The following is an 18,084-nucleotide window of genomic DNA, read 5'->3' as shown; positions in this document are numbered from 1 at the left end:
TGAGCCCCACGCCCCTCTCCCGCATGTTCCTGCTATGTCCATTAACTCCATGGCCTCCTCTGCCACCAGCGGCGCCTTGGGCCATCTCCCCGATAGGCCAATCGTCGTCGCTACCTACACAATGATTGTTGTATGCTCTCATGTTCCTATCGTCCTCGAGCTAAAACATCCCAACTTTCATAAGTGGGCGCCCTTCTTCAAGTCCCTACTGGGGAAGTTTGGCCTTCGCAACCACATTGACGGAACTGTACCGACCAACACCAATGATCCCCAGTGGGTCCGGTTATGGACGATTCCTGCATCCACAATTGGCTTCTTGGATCCATCGCCCCCAACGTCCAGGACCTCGCCATGGACAGACGTTTAGCCCGGTGGTCATGTCAGCCACCATCCATGCCATGCTTAGCATTACTGCATCATGGACTTAGCCTATTCATCGTGGGACTAGCGTATTCATCAGCTCGACGTGAATAAAGCCTTTCTTCATGGCAAACCTTGTGGAGACTGTCTACTACCAGCAGCCGTCTGGCTTCGTTGACCCTTCGGCCCTTGTACGGTCTCAAGCAGGCTCGTCAGGCATGGCACCAGTGGTTTGCTTCGTACATCTGCAACCACGGCTTCACAACGACAAAATCTGACACGTCTCTTTATTTATAAAGATCGAGATGATGTCACCTACCTACTGCTCTACGTCGCCGACATCGTCTTGATGGCGTCTTCCCTAACCCTCCTGCGGCGCATCACCGACCGGCTCAGCTCTGAGTTCACCATGACGAACCTTGGTGCTATCCACGACTTACTCGGCATCTCCGTCACGTGCTCCTCCGACAGCCTCCTCCTGTCCCAGCGATAGTACACTAACTCTCGGGACAAGCTGTCCGCGACTGACAGTGCTCCTGTCAAGAGCCCCTCAGAGTACCAAAGTCTTGCTCGTGCTCTACAATACCTCACTCTGACTCAACCAGACCTCATCTACACCATTCAGTAGGTTTGCCTCTTTATGTACGACCCGGGAGAGCTGCACCTTGCTTTGATCAAGCGCATGCTGCATGTGAAGGGCACCCTCGACTGCCTACTCTGACGTTGACTGGGTCGACCTAGACTCCCAACGTTCTACCTCTGGCTATTGCATCTTCCTCGGTGGCAACTTGGTCTCCTAGTCTTGAAGCGGCAGACTACAGTGTCCCGTTCTAGTGCAGAGGCAGAGTATTGGGTTGTTGCACATGCAATTGCTAAGCGCTGCTGGCTGTGACAGTTGCTTCAGGAGCTCCACATCTTGATTCCTTCGGCGACCATTGTCTATTGCGACAACGTTAGTGCAGTCTACATGACAGCCAATCCGGTTCAGCATCGTCGCACGAAGCACATCGAGATTGACATCCACTTCGTCTGCGAGAAGGATGCTTTGGGGAAAGTACGCATGCTCCATGTCCCATCCACACATCAGTTCATGGACATCATGACTAAGGGACTGCATGTGGTGACTTTAGGTCCAGTCTCTGCGTCTAGTTCCCTACCGCTGTGACTGCGGGCGGGCATTAGAGATACGTATTGTCGGTGCAGAAAGTGACTAACACGTAAATATTTATAGTTTTGCCGTACGTTGTGATCGGAGGTGGCCTAGCACTCAATGACATAGGGTTTATACTGGTTCAGGCAACGTGCCCTACGTCCAGTTTGAGTCGGTCGGTGACTTTATTCCTGAGCCTAGGTGCTCGAAGTTTGCAGTGGGGTTACAAACGAGAAGGAAAAAGATGAAGGGTACAAGACGTCCGGTCGGACTCCGGTCGGAAGGGCCGAGAGTGATGGGAGCCCCGCTATGAGCTAGTGTTCAAGCGTGTGCTTGTAGTTCGAACCTGGCAGTTCTGTGGTTGTGTACTAGTGAACTTGATCGATCTAATGAATCTGAATCAACTCGAATGTTGGGAGAGAGCGCATCCCCTTTTATAGATGAAGGGAATGGCCTTACAAGTGAGAGGGAGAGAGTACGTATGCTTCTAAACCTTGTTGCCCACGCCAGGGGGTATAGGATGATAGTAGGCGCCCACAACACTGTTGGATGTTAGATGCACGTGGGAGGTTGTGTTGTTTTCTTCGGGTATAGCAGATGTCGGCGCCTGCCACACTGTCGATGCCCAGAGACATGTGAGGGGTTTTACCATGTTCGTCTGGTACAGTAAATATCGACGCCTATAACACTGTCGATGCCCAGAGACATGGAGGGAGCCTTACCGTATGGGAGTTAATGGCGTCCACAATACTGTAGGGAAAAATATCGGTGCCTACAACACTGCTTAGGTTCTGTCGTGTCAGGGGGTCGCAGAGTAGTGTTCCCGCAGGTGTACAAGGTACAGACCACGGTATTGCGGTTTGACTTGTGCGCCCTGCCTCACTTTCGCCGTCCGTTTCCTGGTCCTCACCGAGCGGGCGTCCCCGGTCGGTTAGTCCCAGTCGGCCCTGACGCGTCAGCCGGAGAAGAGCAGTGAGCAGAGGTTTGGCGCATCTCCGGTCGGAGACGAGGATCGGAGTCAGAAGTAGTGCTTTGGCCAGGCCTCCCGGTAGGAGAGGCCGTCCGGAGGCGGGCTGGAGACTGAAGCAAGCGCTCCGGTCTGAGAGGTGGGCCAGAGTCGAAAAACGGGCGCCGTTCCTCCTCGGCCAGACCTTCCGGTCGGTGATTGGATCGTCCTTTTGATCTGTCGTTTAGATACTTGGGCCGGCCCACGAGTTGCGCGTTGTCTGCCTAGGCCGAGCCTTTGTTGGGAAGCTGGTCCGCGAGGGACCCCGGGTTTATGAACCCGACACGTATAGTCTAACACATGTATATCATGTGACTTGTACTCGAAGTTGTACTTTGACTATATATATGAAAGTCAACCCCCCAAATATATATATATATATATATATATATATATATATATATATATATATATATATATATATATATATATATATATATATATATTGGGTGTGAGGTGTTCCCTAATTCTCTGCATCAGTAAATCCCTTGGTTGTGATGTTTATTATTCCTGGATTGAATTCCATTTATCTTAGAGAATCATCTGGGTTTAGGTGTTCATTCTCATAGAATGTGGAATATGTACTAGAATACACTGTCAAGCAAAAAAGGCACAACATAGATTTTTGAACTTTGACAAGAAAGTAAGGAAATCATCAAGTAAAAAGTTCCATACAAAAAGTTACCTTTGTTTTTATGGCTTCAAGTTTGCTAAAGAAGTATGTGTTAAAAATGTGATACTCGCCTCTTGGTCTAATAATTGATGGCATTGGTCCCTGTAGATACCTACAAGAAAGCCTAGTTATGATTATCACGAAATAGGTCAGAAAAGGCGACTACAAACTTCCAAGCAATATAAGAGCACAAAAAAGTAAACCCTCATTCCCTAGAGCATCAAAATCATAAAAAAAATAACTACCACCCGAAATCACATCTGGAAATGTTCAGTTACTACCACATGGGGGTCATAAAGCTCAAAGCCTCAAAGCAGTCAGTTTACATTGGACCCTTTTTTTTTGAAAGATCTACATTGGGCCATTTTGGAAAGCAAAAAAGTCACATGACAACCCAGGTATGACAGTCGCGTGCTTGAAATTATATCCATATTTATATTTATAAAATCATGATATACAAGTATCAATGTAAAGTTTGCCTCAAAATTTGCAGTATCGTAAGCTTATATCAAATTTGTTAATTGGACAGAGCTACATTTATTATAATAGTGGCACAATATCCATGAATTCCCTTTTACAAATCTATATTGAGTTCTTCCTGCTAGAAGCTGTTAGATGATAGATGCTTAGGCTGTGTTGGAGTTTCAATATGTAAACAGCGCGGATGTAATCTAACAAACTAGATATAACAAACTATCTTCTTTTTAATGCAATGACACACAGTTCTCCATGTTCAGAAAAAAAAAATTGAGTTCTGCCTGCTAATGCATCATGTTGCCCAGATATGTGGTAAGCATTATGTAAAACATGAAATTTGATAATCATGTTTAGAATCATAGCATTGTATTCAGTCGGATAGCATCTTCCTGTTAAGCTATTTTCCTGTGTCAAAAGTAAACTTGTAACATGAGCTACTAACTTGTGCTAGATACCCTTTCTAGAATCAACTAACTACATCTGGTTCTAAATGTATGTCGTTTAGGACATCGATACGGTCTCCAATATGACACTTTGCTTGCAATTTTTATGAAAGAATATGTTTTACATAGTGAAAATTGTATAGTATGAAAGTATTTTCCATGAGCAATCTAGTAACATCAACTGTGTTGTCAACCTATGCTGCTCTTTATATATTGATGGTCAAAGTAAAGAAGTTTGACCAATTAGAATCCTTAAACGACCTACATTTGGGGCCGGACAAGTAAGTCTATCCCACAACTCATGTAAAAGCATAAGCTGGTCTTTCGAGGCCTCATTAAGAAATGCTTGGCATCAATGCTAGAAGATTAAATGATCTCAAAATGTGGTAGAAGTTCCAAAACTCCCAGGTCTTGAATGTTCCATGTTGATACATATGCCAAAGGTGAACTAAATCTAGTCTACATGTATAAACTCATGACTAAAAAAAAGGGCGTACCCAGTGCAGAGAGCTCCCGCTCTGTGCGGGGTTTGGGGAAGGGTGTCAGTGGCAAGCCTTACCCTCGCCTGTGCAATGCGAGGAGACCGCGACTCGAACCCAGGACCTTCCGGTCACAGGCGGTAAGACTCTATATGTATAAACTCATGACTACATCGCCGAATTTGATATGAGCAACTGAATTTATTAAGCCCATTATTACTTGTCAAGTCTCAACAACATTAAAAAAACCAATGCTTTTAGCAAGCAAAGGAGAACAGTGCTTACATGATGTAAAAGTTCATTATAGGTGAGGACAGCAATGATTCAGGCTGGAGACATCTGATGTCATCAGAAGAAATCTCAACAGAACTAAGGTGTTCCCTGTGAATACGGCAGAAATAAAATGGCGATGAAGTGTGTGTCAAAAGAAGATCAAAGAATCTAGATTAACTGCAAACCTTGAAGGATAGTATAGCTTCTCTGTATCCCTGAAAAAATGGTGTTCCAACATTAGGCAATAACATAAGATACTAGCGCAAAACATAAGAAGAGTTGCAGATGCCAAGATATCAACCAGCCGTCTAAGTATGCATAGTTAATAGCCTATGAAGTATGATGTATACGTTTACACTTATGATAATTATGACATAAGCAAAAATGACTAACTGTATCTGAACATTTACCAGTTATTATTGGATGTTTCCTGAGCAGATTCTAGATGGGGTGTATCTCCATCCAAAAGAATAACCTCTTCCTGAATCACAATACAGAAATGAGATAACACTTTGTGGGAGGAGTAATCTAATAAATAACAGTGCGAGAAAAGCATTTATCTAACAGTGCCTGGAAGTTCACATGTGAAGATCTCTACTTACAGTCACAGACCATAGGATTCATTTTAGTAACACTCCAGCAAAAACAAAAAAAGGGTAGAAGTAAAGCATTTTACCATATAGGATAGCACAGGTTGTAACTTCAAACTAAGGAAGCCCTCCTTTGGTCTTTGGCTGGTGCTAGGGGACTGTCCCCGATACACAGCTCTTGATGTTTAGAGGGTCTCTGGTCATGGTTTTCTTCTCAAGCATAGGTGATTAGTTCCAGTCAGTAAGTGGAGGTGTGTTGGTGTTGTGTTTGTGGGTGTGGGTGTGTTTGGGTCTCTGTATGACTCCTTTCTCTTCTATTAATACAATGATACGCAGCTCTCCTGCGTATTCGAGAAAAAAAAAATCCTATCCCTATTTTTTGTGATGGGATCATCCCAGCTCGTGCTTGGTTGGAGGAATAAGTCCATTCCAGTTTTTTTTTTTTTTTTTTTTTTTTTTTTTTGTATGAAGGATTAGGTGGGATGGGATGGATGGGGTTTTAACACCATTAGCTAGTAATCTGTCAGCCCCACCTGTCATTCTCTCTAAGCCTACTCTTAGTGTCTTCTTCCTTTTCAGGTGAGCACCGGCCACTGCAATTCTCGTGCAGAGAAGGCACCACTGCTAGAGATGTTCGGCCTGCCCAAGATCTCGCACCGAGATCTCACACCGCCGCAAAGAATATAGCACTGCTGTCAGAGATCTCACGTGGCCAGAGGTCGCCCCAGCGGAGATCTTGCGCAGCCAGAGGAGGTCGTTGGGCCTGCTCCGCCATGCGCTGGAGCTTCGTCCTGCTCCCTCGCCGTCGATCCTTGAGCTTCTCCCACCCGTTGGCGCTCACCCAAGTGCTCCGCATCTTCTCTGCCCCTCTCCTCTGCTTGCCTCGAGCTCGGAGCTCCACCAGGCCAGCACCTCACGAGTTGACCATGCTTCCCCCCGCAGTCGCTAGCTATGCCACCTGGCTCTTCCTGGTAGCCATGCTCGCACCTGACCACGCAGAGAGCGCGCGTCACGCCAGCTGTGAGGGATGGCTTCGTCCACCCAATTTGAGAGAACCGAGCTGCCCCGCATCTAGAAAAAGATATACCTTTCCAGGGATGAATATTTTCTCTACTGATACTCCTAAGTCCTAAGGATCCTGATAATGACATTCAAAATGTTCAGGTTCCTACGAATCGAAAAATACTAATCACAGATTTCCAGTTCAAAAAGGATGTTTGTGTTTTATTGAGTCTGGTCTCTAAGATACATCTTAGACTGCTGATTTATTATCTGGAAATGCTGACCCGTTAAAAATTTGTAAAGTTAATTTTGTGCTCATGGGCAGTGACACACAATATCTAGACTATTAAAATTGCTGGTAGATGTCTCCTCCAAGAAGTTTCTGCATGGAGCCCTAGTGTAATCCCATTGAAATGACATTAGCATCCTAAAAGGGCGTACCCAGTGCAGAGAGCTCCCGCTCTGTGCGGGGTCTGGGGAAGGGTGTCAGTGGCAAGCCTTACCCTCGCCTGTGCAATGCGAGGAGACCGCGACTCGAACACGGGACCTTCCGATCACAGGCGGTAAGACTCTACCGCTTGCACCAGGCCCTAAATGGCATCTTTTTTTTTCTCGAAGACGTAGGAGAGCTGTGTATCATTATATTAAGAAGAAAAAAGGGTCAACAAAACCACAAACAAACATAAACACTAACACCCACACACACACACACACTACACACCACTCTATTGTTTTGTGATTACAAGCGCGCCTTTAGGACTGAAACAAGCGACCGACACACCCAGACGCCAACCTACTACTCTTCATGAGCCAGACCAGTCAAAGAAGAGAGGCTTCCTGCGCCTGCTATCTCCCAAAGACACCGTTCATCACTAGTGATGCTGAGAGCTCTTGACATGCTAGGAGTCGCTCCATCGAATACACAAGCATTGCGATGTGTCTAAATGGCATCTTTGCCACATAGTACATGTACATCCAGCAGCTTCAAAGGTTAATATGGGCATTGCAGCAGTGGTACCCCACTCCACCCTTATCCAATTTTCCCCTGTGGCTGGGATGCCTATTTCTTTGAAATCACTGGATAAATGCTCTACACAAGTGCTTAGCTGGCAGCTATGGCGCATTACTTATAAACATTGTTGGAATGATTTCCATGCTGATTTTTTTCCATATCTCATTTTTTTTAATACATAGCCCTCTGTTTGGGGAGATATGTGACTTATAAATCAAGTAGACTGGTGTTTACAATTTTCCACTAGCAGTATCTGGTGCAGATGGCTGCTGGATCTTAATGAAGCTATTTATTTGATGTTCATAGCATTCTTTTTTGTGTTCCCTACATGGGTTCACATTCAAATGTAGCAGATTCCACACTCGAAAATATGCAGTGCATCGAAAAGCTTCAAGAAAAATATGTAATACATGAGTACAGTACACCATATGCTACATTATAAATTGAAGAGAATACGCAAAATTTCTGACAACGCATGTGTGTGATGCAGTGCGTACAGTACTCATGTTACTACATCCATGATTTTCAAAAATAAAAATTGTTACTGCACCCAAGAATAGTTCTTACAAGATAATAAGCTATAAATGCAAGGTTTTTCTCCTAATCTTACTACCATCCTGCAGGATATTAGTGATGAGACGCTGCTATGGTGTATGTCATGAGCCAAAGGGCTCCATAGCATATATGCATGATTGTTCGCTCATGGTCACTAGTTGTGTTTAAGGTTTTGTTGGCAAGCCCCTTTTTGTAACTTCTTTGCCCCTATAGGGGTTGTAAGAGTCATCTAGACTCCTTTTCTTCTTAATATAATGATGTGCAGTTCTCCTGCATGTTCAAGAAAAAATACATGCAGTGCACCATATGTATCTGTTGGTAGCTACCAATATGGGAAGTAGCATATTACAAGGAATATTCATAATACAGTCAACTACTTGTCTTTTTTAGTTCTTTCAACTAAGGATGAATTCAAGACTTTAGGTATGCGCTTCACAACTACAGGTATTACATTTAACTAAAAGACTTTCATGGCCAAACTAAATAGTTGTACACAAACATATGATCATATACTGAACATATTAACAAGCACATACAAACTTGAAATTTATTCAGACAGAAGGGTGATATCAAATGTACACTAAACACCAATGCTGCCTAAACTCACAACACAAAATTTGCTCTCACATCTCATCACTATGTTTATTGCTTTTAGTGCAAAGGCATATCAATATTTCTTACTCTCCAGTAGCCATCAAATTAAACAGATCACCACAGAAGAAACATGCATGATGGTTGATGCCTTTGATGATATAGAATGCTCAGTGCTTTAAAGTTGAAGGGTCTAGGTTCATAAGCGAATATGTGACATGAACACCTATGAATCAGTATTTCATTACCCACAGTTCGAAAATATAGCAATCTAGTAATCATTTCCACATTACCGATGAGCTTGAGGCAAACACAAACAAAACAACTTTCCTTTTCCATGTCCAAAAACTAAAATGCTTGAGGCTCTACCAATTATAGTAATCAAATTAAACAGTCCAGCATAAATGCTACATAAATATAGCAGTCTGGGTGTGTGTGTTTGTGTGTCTATATGACTCCTTTCTCTACTATTAATATAATGATACGCAGTTCTCCTGCGTATTTGAGAAAAAAAATAGCAGTCTGGTCTCTGGTGGTAAAAAAACAAGCAATGCACAAAATCATGATGGCAAGAATGTCAAAAGTCCATACTGACCTTTCTTGATCTCAGTCGCATTGAAAAGTTATCTGGATCAGCTCCTTTCCTAATAAAAGTCAGTTAGATTACTCATGCAACAACAAAATCCGCATAATAAAAAACAAATTACAGCAGCTAATCTACTCCTATAGACATGCATGAGAAGTGGTCATGTAGAAATAATTGTACTGTAACATATCCATTAATCAGTGCAGATACAACTGCATAGCAAGACATGCTATCATCATGGTCCCCATATTCTATTGTCCTTTCCAGCACATGATAGATTAGCACAATTTATCATATGCGATTGCCAACCTAAGGCTAGCTCAGCCATCCGACACTCTCAAGTAGACAAGTACATATTAAAAAACTAGAATGACAAGTGTATACCTCAAAATTGCATTTTGGAAGTCTTATTAGATTATTTCCAAGTTTTTTTTTTGGCAAGGGGGAACGGCGAAAAAGAAATATCATCTTGTAAAATGGGCCAAAATAACAAAACCCAAAGAGAAAGGGGGCTTAGGAATTAAGGAGAAAGGGGGCTTAGGAATTAAGGACCTGAGGAAATTAAATATTAGTCTTCTCTACAAATGGTGGTGGAATGTGGAAAACGGGAGTGGAATTTCGCAGGAGATTGTGAAGATGAAATATATGAAGAATGGTGGTATAGCACACATCAGCAAAGGCAGCAACAATTCACCTGTGTGCAATGATTTGCTGAAAGTGAGACATATTTACCTAAGTAGGAGATCCATGTTAGTGAAGGGCAGGCCTGGTGCAGTGGTGAGAGCTGTCTCACTGAGTCACCAGGTCGCGGGTTCGAAGCAGCCTCTCCGTAGATTTTGCGGGGGGAAGGCTTGCCTCGATTTTTCCCTTCTCCAGACCACACTCATGTGGGAGCCTCCAGCATTGGGTCTGCCTTTTAGGAGATCCATGTTAGTGGGAAATGGAAAAGACACTAGTTTCTGGCACGATAAGTGGTGTGGACATGTATCCCTCAAGGATAATTTCCCACAGTTGTTTGAGATTAACAAAGAGCAAGTTTGGTCAGTGGCTACTATGAAAAATAGGAATTGGCGTCTTACTTTTAGGAGATGGCTTCATGAGGATCTCCAAAGCCAGCTAAGGAGACTACAGGACATTCTGTATATATGTAGTGTTAATGATGAACCATGGTGGAAAAAAATTATTTTTTGAACAGTGGTCCCTCCAATGATTTTCCAGAAGTGAGCATTAACTTAAAACTTAATATTTTCACATGGTCTAGCACCTATCCAAAGTCCAAACTGAATGCAACAATAGTTCAGAAAAATGAATGAATTGGTTGGTGGACCAAGTTCACAGAAAAAAATATATGAAAAAGCTGGGAGAGCAATTATATGTCATTCAATGACCTGTGTGTATTTTGTTTTTTATTAAAAAAGGTAAATAACACACTACCAAGCATCCTTGGTTAAATGGAAAGTCTTCTGAATAATCTGAAACTAAAGGAGAAGAGAAGGGTTCAATTGAAATTTACACCCCTAAATATTACAAATTAAAGTAACTTTGGTTATTCATATGTGCAATATAATTAACAATTAATTGTATAGTTGCAGAACATATATTTTATATTTCATTTATCTAAATATGCAAAAAAATAACTAAACCAATTATATTCCTTGATTACTTCTAGTTAAATTTGAAAACATGTTTCTTGGTTCCACTAGTCAGACCTACTTATACTTACTGAAAAAGTATAAATAAGGTACAGTACAGCATCTTGCATTTTCTTTATAAACAATCAGGTGGGAAGCCTGAAAACTTGTCTTATCATAATATCATCATCAGCAATGCGAATATGCAGATTCTTTTTTACTATGCAATGTTACTTAATTAAATGAAATTCCAAAACTCCAAAAATGAGAAAAAAAGAGAGATGTTCACCTTTTACGAGAGGGTGTGGGAACCTCTTCCCACATTATATTGTGGACATTGCTGTTAGAGGCATCACCAGAAGATGTCTTCCCCATGTTCTCTGAGGTGTCCAGATGCAACTCTTCATGAACTGAATTCATTGGTTGTGAAGAGGCTTCACAAGAGTCTTTCTCTTCACATAACTTCCCCTTGTTTCCTATCAAAGTGCTAGGCTTGTTTGGGCTCCTACTTTTTATTTCCAAACTAGATATGTTGATGCCTGCCTAATGTACATAACATAAACATTTGCACAGGAAAAAATATATATTTAAGTAACATAATAAGATATTCACCTCTTTATCCGCTCCAAATGAAGACATGAAATCAGCCACTGATGCTTTAACTCTACTGAGGTCACTACGCAAACCTACAAGAAGTTAGGAAATGCATATCTGAACAACAAAGAAATCAATCATGAAAAAACAACCATATAGAAAGAAAGGGGCAAAGGGTATACAGATGGTATAAACAGCTTGGTCAGCCAAAAAAACAATGTTATCCAAACTGCTCAAAACTCAATCAGCATACTGCTTTTCAACCTTCCACCCTTCAACAAGTAGTTGGATTTGTGGGTGGTGGAAAAGATAAAAGCACGCACAACATTCAGATTTTCTTCATACTTGGTCCATACACTGGCGATAATTTATCTTCATTGTATCTAGTCACATGGCCATAACAGTGAGTCAAAAGTGTCAATTTCCAACTTCACAGATATGAATTCATTGTGATTGTAAGCGCAGATTTAACTCCGCCTATGGTGGGGCGCCTTTGGTGTCCCAGCATAGCAGGTCCCAAGCCCTGGTAAAGGAGGAGGGTTGTGTTAGACGCGGCGAGCTAATGTATAAACTTAGCCAATTTAATGGAGATGAAACCCAAAAGAATCCCGTTAGGGCGTAACCCTCTTAGCGACGCGCCATGTTGGAACCCGGATATGGTGTTAAATGAGCAAGGGCCGGGTCGTCACCCCCGTGACGCGCCGTGTCGCGATCTGGACATGATGTCATGTGAGTAAGGATCGGGTCGTCGCATCCTTAGTGACGCGCCACATCGGCGCCCGGGTGTGGTGCAAAATGAGCAAGGGTCTTCACACCTACCTCGGCGGGTGCGAAGGGTAAGGAAGCTAGTCGAGCTAACTAGGATCTGTTTAGGTACCTGGAATGTACGGTCCCTTACAGATAAGTTAAGAGAGTTAATGGACACAGCGGTTAGGAGGCGTGTAAATATCTTATGTGTCCAAGAGACTAAATGGAAGGGGCAGAAGGCGAAGGAGGTGGACAATACCGGTTTTAAGCTCTGGTACACAGGGACAACTTCAAATAAAAATGGAGTAGGAGTTTTGATTAATAAGAGCCTCAAGGATGGTGTGGTGGAGGTGAGAAGGCAAGGGGATGTGATCATCTTTGTTAAACTTGTCATTAGTGATATGGTCTTAAACGTAATTAGTGTGTATGCCCCCCAAGTAGACCATAATGAGAGTGCTAAGCGGCTTTTCTGGGAAGACTTAGATTGCTTGGTTACAGCTATCCCTAGTAGCGAGAAACTCTTTATAGGGGGTGATCTTAATGGCCATGTAGGTACATCAAGTGCAGGTTTCGAGGCCGTTCATAGGGGTTTCGGAAATGGTAGTAGGAACCAAGAGGGAGAGGAAGTCTTAGACTTCGCCATAGCTTTTAATCTGATGATAGCTAACACTTTCTTTCGTAAGAGACGGTCTCATTTAGTGACCTTTAGTAGCGGCAAGTACTCTAGTCAAATCGACTTTGTCCTTACAAGGAGGGATAAACGAACATGCATGCATTGTAAGATGATACCTAGAGAATGTGTGGTCGCTCAACACAAGCTGGTGGTGGCTGACTTCCGCTTTCTGGTGCAAGCACATGGGAACAAACAAGCGAGGGTTGCTAGAACGAAGTGGTGAAAATTAGAAGGGGAGGCATCAAAGGTCTTTAAGGAAAAAGGCCATTGAAGAGGGCCCTTAGAAGGATGAAGGCGATGCAAACAACATGTGGGAGAAGATGGCAACATGCGTTAGGAAGGTTGCTTCAGAGGTGCTTGGAGTGACCAAAGGGAGCAGATGCGACTTGAAAGACACTTGGTGGTGGAATGAAGATGTGCAAAAGGCTATTAAGGAAAAAGGAGTGCTATAAGCGCTTGTATCATGACAGGTGTACAAACAACATAGAGAAGTACAAGGTGGCAAAGAAGACTACAAAACGAGCGGTGAGTGAGGCAAAAGGGCAGGCCTATGAGGACCTTTACCGACATTTGAGTACGAAGGAAGGAGAGAAGGACATTTATATGATGGCTAGGGCTCGCGATAGGAAGACAAGGGACTTCAACCAAGTCAAGTGCATAAAGGATGAGAGGGAGCAACTCTTGGTGAAGGAGGATGAGATCAGACATATATGGCAAGAGTATTTTGATAAATAGTTCAATCGTGAGAACGAGAACACTACCGTTCAGCTGGACGATTCATTTAATGACACTAACAGGCGCTTTGTGCGGAGGATTCAAGAATCGGAGGTCAGAGAAGCCTTGAAAAAGATGAAAGGGGGTAAAACGATAGGCCCTAATGGTATCCCAATCAAGGTGTGAAGATGTCTCAGGGATATAGCTATAGTATGGCTAACCAAGATGTTCAACAATATCTTTCGATCGAACGAGATGCCTGAGGAGTGAAGAAGAAGCATATTGATACCAATCTATAAGAACAAGGGAGATATCCAAAGTTGTACTAATTATCGGGGAATTAAGTTGATGAGACACACTATGAAGTTATGGGATTGAGTCATCAAGCAGCGCCTGTGAGTAACGACGCAGATATCAACAAACCAATTTAGTTTCATGCCCGGAAGGTCAACCATAAAAGCAATCTTCTTAATAAGACAAGTTATTGAGCGGTTTAGAGAGCAGAAGAAGTACCTCCACTTGGTTTTTTAATTGACTTGGAGAAGGCTTATGACAAGATTCTAAGAAATGTTATATGGTGGGCTTTGGACAAACATAAAGTCCCATCATCAAAGTATGTGACCCTTATCAATGACATATACAACAATGTTGTGATTAGTGCTCGAACAAACGATGGTAACACGGATTACTTCCCGATTAAAATTGGACTTCATAAGGGTCAGCCTTAAGCCTTGGTAATGGATGAGGTTACCAGGAACGTACAAGGAGATATCCCTGTTGTTCACTGATGAGGTAGTGTTAGTGGACGAAAAGCCAGACAGGAGTAAATAGAAAACTAGAGTTATGGCGACAGACCCTTGAGTCTAAAGGTTTTAGATTGAGCAAAACTAAAACCGAATACATGAGATGCGACTTTGGCAGAGCTGTACAGGAGGAGGGAGATGTGAGTTTGGAAGGTCAAGCAGTGCCTACTAAGGATACCTTTCGGTATCTGGGATCAATGCTATAGAGGGATGGAGATATTGATGCGGACGTTAGCCATAGAATCAAAGCAGGGTGGATTAAGTGGCGACAAGCTTCTGGCATTCTCTATGATAAAAGGGTACCACAAAAGCTAAAAGGCAAGTTCTATAGAACGGCAATTAGACCGGCTATATTGTATGAAGTAGAATGTTGGCCTACAAAGATTCGACATGTTCAACAACTAAGTGTTGCAGAAATGTGTATGTTGCGATGCATTTGCGGTCACACAAAAATGGACCGAGTTCAAAACGATGATATACGTAATCGCCTAGAGGTAGCACCAATTGAAGAAAAGCTTGTCCAACATCGGTTGAGGTGGTTTGGCCATGTCCAAAGGAGAAATCCAAAGGCACCAGTGCATTGTGGAGTCCTAAACCAAGCTAATAATATGATGAGAGTTAGAGGAAGACCGAAATTGACATGGGAGGAGGCAATAAAAAGAGATTTGAAAGCTTGGGATATACCTAGAGATTTATGTTTGAATAGGAGTGCTGGGAAAGCAGCTATTGAAGTGTCTGAACCATGACTTGAGGCTCTTGGTGGGTTTTAACTCTAGCCTACCCTTACTTGCTTAGGACTGAAAGGCTATGTTGTTGTTGTTGTATAGTTTTGGCTATCATATAGCTTTCGGTATTCATTTGCTTTAACCCAGTTATTTTAACAATTTCTAATCTTCTAGATTCAATCATTTGAAAAGGTATATAAAAAATCTTACAATGTCAGGATTATTCAGTTACATCAAACGTTGAAGGCTTGCCACTAACACTCTTCCCCAGACCCCGCACAGAACGGAAGCTCCCTGCACTGGGTACGCCCTTTATCAAACGTTGAAGAGAAAGGTTAATCAATTAACCAAAAGATGAATAGTCACTTATCAACAAGTCCCTCAAGTACAACATGAGAGCCCTCAATGAAAAATTTATTATTTCATTGAGCTATGCAAACTTGCATTGCATTTTCCATGTTAGTTTTGTGAAATTACAGTGTTTATGTTTTATTTAAAGGGTTACGAACAAGAAAGCCATATATTATATTAAGGAAAGAAATGCACATGAAAAGATGCCCTAAAGAAGTTACAGATAAACAGAGTAGAGTGATAGTTACAAATAAAATAGTGAGAAAAAATTATAAAGCCCCAAACTAACATAAACAGACAACACTGAAACTGCAATAAACAACATCATTAACTGTAGAATGTGAAAAACATAGAAAGGATAATCATCATTGATTCAATATTGATATAATGCACTGAATATTCGTAAATGCAAACATTAAAAGTATGTAACCCTGCATTTTACTATTTGAGAGTATGTAATCATGTTATGAACAATGAATTTCTATAAAATGGTATTTTGAAACTCCCAAGTCTAGAAAGTTGCTAAAACGATATTGCATCAGTAACGTACCAGATGATTCAATACACCTTGATCGGACTCTCCTTTCACATGCTTCACTACCCTGCAAGAAAGAATTCCAGAACAAGGCTTACCAGGCACACAAATCCACTTACCAAACCTTTACTATATTGTACAATTATCGCATAGCATCTGCTGGGCACAATTTCAGCTACATATGCTAGGCATTACCAGACAGTAAGACAAATTGATCATATACTCTAGCAAGTTCTAATTTTGATTTCAGATTCTTTGTGAACGTCCAAGATTGCATAGCATCTTTGCGTCACTTCTGCTTAGACTTCAAACGGCTTGCAGGCATTTCGTTGAATAGGACCTTGAAGTGAAGCACAACTCTCCACCTCCTCCCCCAATTCATCCCCCACAAAGTTTTTTACACCAGCTTGGAGCACCCAGAAAATAGAACCTCTAATCTTAATACCTCCGCCCACGAAGACAGAAACAGGAAAGAATAAGAGCGACTCACCGGCGCTCGTGCCCCGTCGCCTCGGGCCTGGCGGCGGTCTTGCTCCCGGTGGATGGCATCGAGTGTGGCGCGCAGCTTCCTGCCGCGGTCAGGTAGGCGTTCGGACGTGCCTTCGGTGAGCAGGCCCTGGAGGCGCTGCGCCTTCTCCCGCAGCGATTGATCCGACAGCTGCTGCGCTATCACCTCGGCATCAGCCCTCTCCGCCTCCTCCTTTTCTTCGTCACCGGACCCCACCTCGCCGCAGTGGAGCTTCTCCGGCGAAGCCGCGGCCATCGGCATTCACCCGGGGCGCGGCTTCGCCTCTTTACCAGCCGGAGGCGGAGAAATTGCGGGAGACAGCAGGAGTCCTTTTTTTTTTATTTGTCAGGGCATGATGCCTAAATTTAGTCCGCTAAAGTTTGCCCGTAGCTATTCCATCTAGCAATGAGCATCTCCGTCGTCGTAAGAAAACTCGAACACAAAAACTAATTATTGGCAAGATACAAAACATATTTTGAAATTTTCAAGGTCTTCTCTCAAACAGGAGAAAATTCAATCACCAATGAAAAAAATAGCGGATATGATATGAGGGACCGTAAAAAAAAATTCTCATTTAGGTTAGGTTTAGCAACTGTTGAGATCTCTAAAATAATAGTTTTTCCTCATCGAGGTTAAGGAAAGAGGACTGTTGTAGATGCTCTTAAGCTAGTAAAAAATTAGCTGAGTCTATTAGCTTGAGCATCCAAACAACATGGCTAAAGTTTAGCGGGGAAACTTTTAGACCCTGTTTGAATGCAAAGTATTTTTAAAGTATTGAAGAAATATTATGGTTTTACAAAATACTTTTGTTTTTAAAAGCTACTGAGTGTTTGGATGTAACAAATTTTGTAGTACCTAAAACCATGATTTTGTCAAAACTGTAATTCTTTTGGAGTTTTTGAAACTCTAGTCATGAGCTCTCTTTTTCTAAACTACGGTTTTGTGTCTATTTGGCATATAAAACCACAGTTTCATAATATTACGGTTTTAAAAACCGTACCATCCAAATAGACCCTTAGCTGGTTAAAGTTTTACTTTAAAATTTTAGTTAGCTAAACTGTAGTTAGGTGCGTTCAAACATACCCTTAATTAGAACCGTCCCATTATTTATAACTACAACGGCATCCCAATAATTTCATAAAGCCACTCTCAATCCTGATCGTTTTTAGTAAGATTAAAAAAATACTCTCCATCCACTTCCAATATTTCCGCGTTTGGCAAAACATATCCAATCACGTGCAAATATACGCATGCGCATCGATCGGCCAATCTGAAGATAGAAGGACGTGTGCAAGAATAAGTAGGACAAGATTCTTAATGTCAATATACAGGAGACAAAGAAAGAATAAAAGTGATTGGGGTGATTTGAAATTGTCTAAGAAATTGTCTTTATATTTTTACAGGAGTAAGATTTTAAAAATCATTGGAGAAACCTAACAGATATACTTCTAAATATTTTAGCCACTTGAAAAACTGATTGATTTACCAATTAACTTTTTGAAAACTATTGGAGACGCTCTAAGATAACTATTATTTATCATATTATAAATTGTTATGCCAATACAATTTATTTCGCATTTATGATATAGCCCTCTGTTTCAAATTA

At 42.0% G+C, this 18,084-nt stretch overlaps 1 protein-coding gene across 4 annotated transcripts in view; it reads right to left on the bottom strand.

The window, feature by feature from the left end:
* Positions 1-16,836, bottom strand: part of LOC136529412 (ubiquitin-like-specific protease 1D) — a 33,186-nt gene extending 16,350 nt beyond the window's left edge. For 3 of the 4 annotated variants that reach the window (XM_066522481.1, XM_066522483.1, XM_066522484.1), the window contains exons 1-9: positions 16,461-16,836; positions 15,986-16,037; positions 11,441-11,514; positions 11,118-11,371; positions 9,207-9,255; positions 5,272-5,342; positions 5,047-5,076; positions 4,874-4,969; positions 3,202-3,313 (exon numbers count right to left, since the gene is read on the bottom strand). In XM_066522481.1, the coding sequence (XP_066378578.1) occupies positions 3,202-3,313; positions 4,874-4,969; positions 5,047-5,076; positions 5,272-5,342; positions 9,207-9,255; positions 11,118-11,371; positions 11,441-11,514; positions 15,986-16,037; positions 16,461-16,739 (1,017 nt within the window). In that variant the 5' untranslated portion in view covers positions 16,740-16,836. The remainder of the gene's footprint in view (positions 1-3,201; positions 3,314-4,873; positions 4,970-5,046; positions 5,077-5,271; positions 5,343-9,206; positions 9,256-11,117; positions 11,372-11,440; positions 11,515-15,985; positions 16,038-16,460) is intronic. The other variant, XM_066522482.1, reaches the window with a different exon arrangement.
* Positions 16,837-18,084: the final 1,248 nt, after the last annotated feature.

Source organism: Miscanthus floridulus, chromosome 19 (assembly GCF_019320115.1).
Source record: "Miscanthus floridulus cultivar M001 chromosome 19, ASM1932011v1, whole genome shotgun sequence".
NCBI classification, from domain to species: Eukaryota; Viridiplantae; Streptophyta; class Magnoliopsida; order Poales; family Poaceae; genus Miscanthus; species Miscanthus floridulus.
The sequence above is the reverse complement of the archived record's forward strand: the minus strand, read 5'-3'. Positions and strand labels throughout refer to the sequence as shown.